Genomic DNA, 7807 nt, shown 5'->3' with positions numbered 1-7807 from the left:
AAATCCTTGTGGTGACTCCCTTCTCTTCCCTGGAAATCCAGATTCGATGTGTTTGGGCGAGAGTCCAGGCTATGGTCTCTTTCAGCAATGTTTTCTGAAGAGGCCTGGGTTGAGTGTTTGCTTTCATCCAAAACCACACATAGGTTAAATGTATCAGATTCTTCTTTGCTTGGTATCTCCTGCTGAGCTTCTGTGCTCACTTTCTCCTCTGGACTGGGACTGGGCAGGATTGATGGATCATTAGACTTTTCTGGCTGTGACTGAGGACTCTGAAGCGAGTCAGGAGAGGAAACAAGGCCCGAGTGTTTTCGCAGCCAGTTTATTATCCCCATGGTCAGTGAAAGCTCAGTATCACAGAGCTTTAGCAAACATTCTTTGCCTTTCCATGTGCTGTGGAAAAACCCCTGACTGATGATGTCTAGAGTTGGTTGGGAAGCCATGTTCTCCTCAGCTCCAACATGAAAGCTGTAAATGGACAACGGGATTTCAATGGCTTGCTCTGAAACACTTGCAGATGCGCACAAGTCATCATCAAGGACTGGGTTTATCTGGACTTCATTTGGGTCATAGAAGAGCTCATAAAGGGCATCTCCACTGTAGCTGTCTCTTGGAAATCTACTTGTGACCCCAGGGGTCTGAGCTTCCTTCAGTTCATCATCTGGTCCAGGAGAGAATGAATCATAGTAGCCTTCATCACTTGTGGACGTGGATTCCTGGTTTTCACTTTTTGGTGTTTCTGTTTCTATAGAACTGTCTTTGGAAATGTCACCTTCTTTATCAGGTGACAGCTGGGGATTTGTCACCGACATGGCAGCTTGACTTCTAACCTTTTCTATGTCAGAACCAGGGATCTTCAGTAACTTCTTTTCAAACAGAGCACTCACTGATTTGTTGATACTGTCCCAAAACTTTGCAAATTCCACAGTCTCATTCTGGCCTGGAGAGGCCAGCTGTTCCACCCCACCTTGGAAAGAGCCCATGACAGGGCTGTCTTTGTGCTTGCTTTGCTTCAGCAGAACATCTTTGCTGTTCTCCAGCTCCAGGTGAGCAGAGCTCTCATCAGCAAAGATTTCCCCACAACCAGTAAGGGAGTCAAAGCTCTTCAGCGAGGCAACATCTTCACACAGGGCATTGCAGCAGTCATAGGAGGAGTCAGACTGCAGCTCACTGTCTGAGCAGTCCTGTGACAAGCAATCAGCTGAAAATGTTTCTCCAGTTTTGAAAAGGTACTTTGCAAGACGCCCAGCCAACTCACTCTTGCAGCCTGGAGAGGACAGGTTCTTGTCCTTCTCAACCAGGAATGTGAGGCTATCTGGTTTATGTTTTCTTATATGAAATATATCTCTGAGCCCTTTCTTAGATCTCTTGAGGGAAATCCTCTTCCTGGGAATGGTTTTTGCTACAGCTGGTACAAAAGGCATCTGTGGCACAAAGTTCCTGTAATCAATCATCTGAGTGCTGCATGCAGACTGGCCGGGGCTGACCACACACTCCTTCTTACTGTTGGAGCTGGACATCCCTGAAAAGCTGATGCTATTGACAAGTTGGCCCCTACCCTTCCCAGAAAAACCTTCCTCACAAACCCTGCTGCTGGGGCTGCAGTGCTCTGTTTTGTCAGCCTCAGTAACGCAGTCATGGGTTCTACTCTTCCTTACAATTTTGTAGGATGACCCAGATGATTTTTCCAGGCTGTGGTCACCAGCTCCACTCCTTGTTGCTCTGGTAGAAAATCTGTAGTTCTTGTGCGTGGCCAAACATGCCAGTTGGACTTCAGCTACACTTTGGTTTCCCTCCAGAGCTGCCTTTTTGTCTTTCCCCATCTCATCTTTGTTGATCGGAGCTGTTTGCACTGGTGTCACTTTCTCGTGTTGCACACTGGATTTTATGAAGGTCTTTCCTCTCTTGAGCTCCATACTGCTTCCTCACATCTGTTTCTGTAACGAAAACAGCAGAACAAAACTATTGTGAGGCTGATGGCTAGCACTTGTAAATTTTGAAAGCAACTGGAGAACAAAGGATGGGATATGAGCACTATAGATTTGAATTTATCTGTCACCAGACTTTTCCATCGCTGTGTCATGGTACTGCACGAGAAACAGAGTGAGTGAAACTGAAGGTGTGTTGGCAGTGGCTGAAAGTTCCAGCAAGGAGTAGACAGGGCATGTTAGGGGTTGGTAGCTGATGCTCAGAAAACATTTTGTCTGCTAGAAATATGGGGATTTGGATTGAGGATTATGACTTCAGGATGGCTTTTAACAAGATAGAAGTCCTGCTCTGAAAGCAGAAGAGGCATCAGTGAAGAGCAATGCCTGAGAAACTTTAACATGCCAGTGTGTGCATCAGGGCAGTGCATGATCTCTACCTTTGAGGAGGACAAAAAGCTCATGGTGGGAAATCTCCTGAGAAAATGGATAGAACGTTTGACACATGAAGCTGACTTTATATTAAACTACTTCTTACTGTGAACAGAAAATCCATAAGCCTTGGTCCTACCCTGGAAGCATGCTGAAACTTTATTACTGGGTTTGCTTCCTCCTGAGCATAACATAACATTCTCCTCACTAGTAATTTTATTGTCCAAGATCAAAAATGCCCCATTGAAAATCACTGTTAATTATGACAGAAGTGTCATGTCTGATTTACAAAGACCAGTGTAGCACACAGACATTGCCACATTGAATCTGCACTGTGCATTGATTAGGTAGTTCTAAAAATACTCTATTACCTGTATCAATGCCAATTTCAAGCTCTGCCCAGATAGTTTACTATTGAACCTGTTTTATGTTTTCATTAACCTAATTAGTCATTAATTATTTTAGCCATTTCAGTTTTCCAGTAGTTTTTTGATAGACACGTGTGATCCTTTCCTGCCTTGTGTCAACTTGAATATTGAGTCAGTCAATGGAGTTACATAAAGGTAGGTCAGGGAAGAAGCCAGTGCTTACTAAAAGCTGTTAGATTTTTGCTGGATGGGAAGCAGGACAATACCTCCAAGTCCAGCTCCTGAAAGAATGTGCTTGGCTCTTTCCTTAATGAAACCTCAGTTAATTATTTATCTTGTTTTGAATTGTTTAGATGTAACTAAACAACTGGGGCCATGGAACAGATTTTAAATTCAATACCAAGCCTAGCCTCTGCACTCCTAAAATACAATTTAAAGCAGTCTTCAGTCTACCTTGAACTATAACAGCCTCTGTAGATTCCAGAGGCTTTCCAGTTGCCAGGGCTTCCTGGGAATGGCCACAGTCTGACCAATGCCCCACAAGATACCTGTCTGTGTATCTGGGAGTTTTGTCACCTGCAGTGCTTCTCCAGCAGCCAGATCAGTGACAGCCCATTTCTCAAGGGAGCTGCAAACTAGCAGGTGATTAGCAATATTTACACCTAAATGTAGGTCAGTGATAAAAGGCAGAAAACATAATGGTAAAGTGTGAATATTTGACATGAGGAGTATGGATGCTCTGAAAAACGTGGTGGGTGGTGATAGATGGGCATCTATCAGTATGACTGAGGTGTTGGCAAATTTATTTGCACTTGGAGCTGCATGTGAGCATTGCAGAGCATTCTTAATGAAAGCCAGTAAACATTTTACTACACTGTCAGGTATCTGGAGTTCACTGATGCTGAGGGAACCCTGTTTTACATATTCAGAAATAGGTCACTGGAGCACGATTTCACTCCTCTTCTGAAAAGCAAGGTGTGATCGAGAGGAGATTCAGCGTGCAGAACTCCAGCAGAGCTGCGAAAACAATCAACAACAGCTGATGCAAGACCAGTTATTAATATCCCAAAAATAAAGTGTCCGACACCTCAGTGCTTTGCAACTGTAGGAGTAGGTACTGTGTCCCTGTGGGAAGCTCCTGATGCTGCTGAGCAGCTCCTCAGAGGTCTGTGACATGGCAAATGTTAGCCTATGTTATCTAGGACTCCTTGAGGTCCTGCAGCTGTTTCTGCCCATTCTGAGCATTAAGCAAGGGTCACTTTTGTAGGAAATTGCATACTTGGGAACTTTTTCTGTGAGTGCATTAGAAAGGATTTTAGAGTGGATTTAATTATTGTCAAGTATGAAACTTCTTGAAGCTAAGAATTCAGGATGTCATTAGATAATCTTCTGAATAAAGGAATGTTTGATCTGAATTGTATCTCCTTGATAAGAAACACAATGGATGACCAGTTTGATAACTGAGTCTAGAAGCTTCAAGACTTGTTCTTCTGTTTGTTTTTTTTATAGACTAGGTGAACAGTTTTAACATGAAAGCCCAAATGGCCTGATTAACATCTGTACTGAGGATATATGTAGTATAATAATGTTAGATACACTGACAGTAGCCTGTGATATCTTTTCTATTTCCTCTGATGAGGAAAATACTGTTAGATATTTTAAGTTTTTGTGGGGGTCTTGTGCTTTGGTTTGTTGGGGTATTTTTTATATCTACATATAATCACCAACTTAGTATTCTAATTATTTAATGTCTCTATTTTATCCCATATATTCTTTTTCTAATATTCCCCCAGGATTCTTGCCAGACTTAGTATCCAGTTCATTGTGTCTTACTGCTTATTCTGTTTTAAGCCTGTCGCATCTTTAGGAAATTTCCCCATTAAAAATGTTATTAAAATGAACACCAAGACAGAGAAGACCTCCTCAGTCAGTTCTCTGAGGGCCCTTCTGGGCAAACTACCAGAGTCTGCAGATTTTTTAAAACATTGATCTCAGATGCTGTTTTGTAACTTCCCATACTATGAGTTCCTCTTCATCCTCATATGACATAAACTATCAATGAGCTTCTTTCCAAATATAGGACAGAAATATGTTTGTGATGATGCTCTCTTTCTATATCTATTAATACTTTTAGCCCTTTTGGTTGTAATGGACTATACCATGATATCTATTTTTTGTCTCTACAAGGACTCGGGTTGTATCTCTAACTGCAGAAACTGTACCAGTGAAGGTAGAGACAGATTAAAGGGAGAGTTACCCTCCAGTGGTTACGTAAAGCTAATCAAAATTCTATGCAAAATTATTCTAGGCATTTAAAAATGGTACATTTTCTCTGGGATTTCTTGACCCATGCACTCACTGTGCCTGTCTGTTCCTTTTTAATTATTCTCCTCTTGGACTTGCAGTGTATCTCTTCTTCCACAGGGCTAAAAGATATATGCAGGACTGATTTACACCTTTGCAAAGGAAATACAATTCACAATTAAAAATCTCTGTAAAGAACAGAAACTGGTGGAAACTAGCAGTCAGTCTGCTGAGGATAGGTTGCCCTGTTTTCAACAGACTCTGGATGTTTTCTTCATTAATGTTACCTGACCTCTTTTATTAATATCTGTGAAATTACTCACGGAACGTGTGTTTAAATAGAGGGCATCCTTGAATCTTATACTGGGCTACAGTTTAGTTATCTTTTACAATAATATTAGGTGCAGCAGAGTTGAGACTTCCCATCTGCAGTAAACAGTACTTTCATCTGGCTTGATCAAACCAGATGCACACTTTTAGGATTTCACAAGTGTTTAAGCAGGCAATTAGATCTGGATTTTGGGCTTATACCATAATGGAAATAAGGCTTTCTTTTAAATTTGGGTAATACTGCTCATAAAATGCAGCGATACTTCATGTTCTAACATGTATCATCTGTACAGGGTATGTGACAGCCTTTTCATAAAACCAGAAGGTTTTACTGTATCTGTGATTCATCTAAAAGTAAATTAAAGTTTTTGAATGGAAAGATGAAAACATTCCTGTGTGCTGAGGAGGCTTGGTTTTAGGACAGTCAAAGCAATTGCTTATGGTTCTGGGTTATGAGGACCTGAACAACACTCAATTAGGTAACTGCTCTGGTTAGTAAGAGCCATATTCAGACGGCCTAAATTCTGCCTAAGTCCAGGACAACAGACAAGGGCCAATGTGAGGTGTAATAGAGATAGATATCCATTAGGAATCAGGAGGAAATGGGTGGAGGCAGGACTCAGACTGTCAGATATTGCCTCTGTCACATAGGGCAAAGACAAGAGGTCGCACTTGCCTTTGCCCATGGCAACATTTCCTTTGTGATGGAATGGGGAAGACTTGCTTTAGGTTTTGGGCTGGTGTCAAAGTTGTTATATTATATCCTACTAGCTTATATCAGAGTAGAAGGGTTTGTTTAGGCTGTCTTCTAAGAAAAAGTAAAATGTCAGTCCACTTGCATATAATTCTAGGAAGATCATCCTACTGGGAAAGTAGAAGTATCTGCTTCAGTGAGACTGGATGGATAGAACAAATAGTATTTCAAAAATGAAATTCAGATGAACTACCTGGCTTCAGGAAGTTTGGCTCAAAAATAACTTTGCTTAAGTAGGAAAAAAATATAATTAAAGTTCATTTATTCCATAATCTTATCAGCTGTCCAGCTTGGACACGCTTACTTGCTTGTTTGAGGTGTAATTTATACATAATTGTCTCTCCTGGAGATAGAAATAAGTAAAATTCAGAATACAGCATTTTTTCAGTGTTCTGTTTCTTTGCATTTGAATCATGCTTACAATTGGCAGGTTGTGGAGATGGTGCCTTGCTGTCTCTTGTTAAGGAGAATTCTGCTTGTCACTTGTCTGAATTTCACCTCCCTCCAAGTGTTTTCCTTTTATTAAATGAAAGAGCTGATAAACATTGCATACAAACTTGGGTTTTTTTTTACATTTAAAAAGAAGCAAAAAACCCTCTCTTTGGACTGCTTTTATGTTTTAGGATACAAGTTTGTAGTGAGTCTAAAACCCCTTTTCCACAAGTGGCTTCCTATCAGTCAGACTTAAATGCTGAGTATCAGAGGTACCTTTGAAAACGTTACTCTGCGTTCCCATCAAAAATGGTGGCATCATTAAATTTCCAGAAAACATACATCTGGTTTGGGCATTTGGACATGTATTATGCTTGAAATGGATGCACTTTAAGATTAAAAGTTTTAAAGAATATTTCTTGAGAAATTGTGTAATGGGAAAGGGAAAAGGAATGGAGAATTCCAGGAGGCTCTCCCTTCCTATGCCTGATTAACCTCAGGAGGATTTTTGCTGGGCACCAGTTGGAAGTCCTAAAATGCAAAAACAAGGAAGCATAACATGGTGAGAGCCACAACTACTGTTAAAGTCAGTGAACAATACTAATTTTTAATGCTTAGTATCTAATCAATTAGCAATGGATAAAGAAAAGCTGGTGCTCCCAATAAAGTGTGTGAGGGGGTATTTCTGGAATAAGACTGTTTATTCCAGTCAAAATCATTAACTCTCTATCTCAGAAGATAACAGTTAATAATGGAAATACTAATAGTCACGAACATATATTCCATTCTGATAATTTGATTTTTAATTGCAAAGCAAAAAAAATGCTTCCTTGCTAGAGGGTGGTGATATCCTCTCTGCAGTTACTGTGACATTGTTTCTAGTAAGTAAATAAACATAACAGTTTTCTGGTAAAAACCAGAGAGGATTTTAAAGCAGGGCTCATCTTCTCCCTTAAACTGATTACTATCTCATCTCCATTAGAAAGCAGAAAAGAACAGGGTGGAAAGGATGGAGGATGTAATCAGGGACAGTCATGATTCAGGAAACAGCAGAATGTTTCTTTTTAAAGATGCCTGTGTGACACACAAACCTGCATTGAGATCATTCCTCTCCTCCTTAGGAGGAGTACTCTCATCAGCGTTAGTGGCTGTATCTTATTTTCCTTAATCATTTGTCTCTCTTGGGTAACACAGAATGCCTAATTATTTGCATATACATTTAGGTCAGGCATTGGCTTTCTCATGAAGAACCAGCAAAAAGCACA

The 7807-nt window shown here is 40.6% G+C and overlaps 1 protein-coding gene across 1 annotated transcript in view; it reads right to left on the bottom strand.

Moving 5' to 3' along the window:
* The window catches only part of AMER3 (APC membrane recruitment protein 3), a 2976-nt gene extending 1063 nt beyond the window's left edge, over positions 1 to 1913 (bottom strand). Inside the window, exon 1 of the mRNA XM_009071798.1 lies at positions 1 to 1913. This exon is cut by the window's left edge and continues 1063 nt beyond it. Within this exon, the coding sequence (XP_009070046.1) occupies positions 1 to 1913 (1913 nt within the window).
* Positions 1914 to 7807: the final 5894 nt, after the last annotated feature.

Source organism: Acanthisitta chloris, unplaced genomic scaffold, assembly GCF_000695815.1.
Source record: "Acanthisitta chloris isolate BGI_N310 unplaced genomic scaffold, ASM69581v1 scaffold11360, whole genome shotgun sequence".
NCBI classification, from domain to species: domain Eukaryota; kingdom Metazoa; phylum Chordata; class Aves; order Passeriformes; family Acanthisittidae; genus Acanthisitta; species Acanthisitta chloris.
This window is presented reverse-complemented; position numbering and strand designations above follow the sequence as displayed.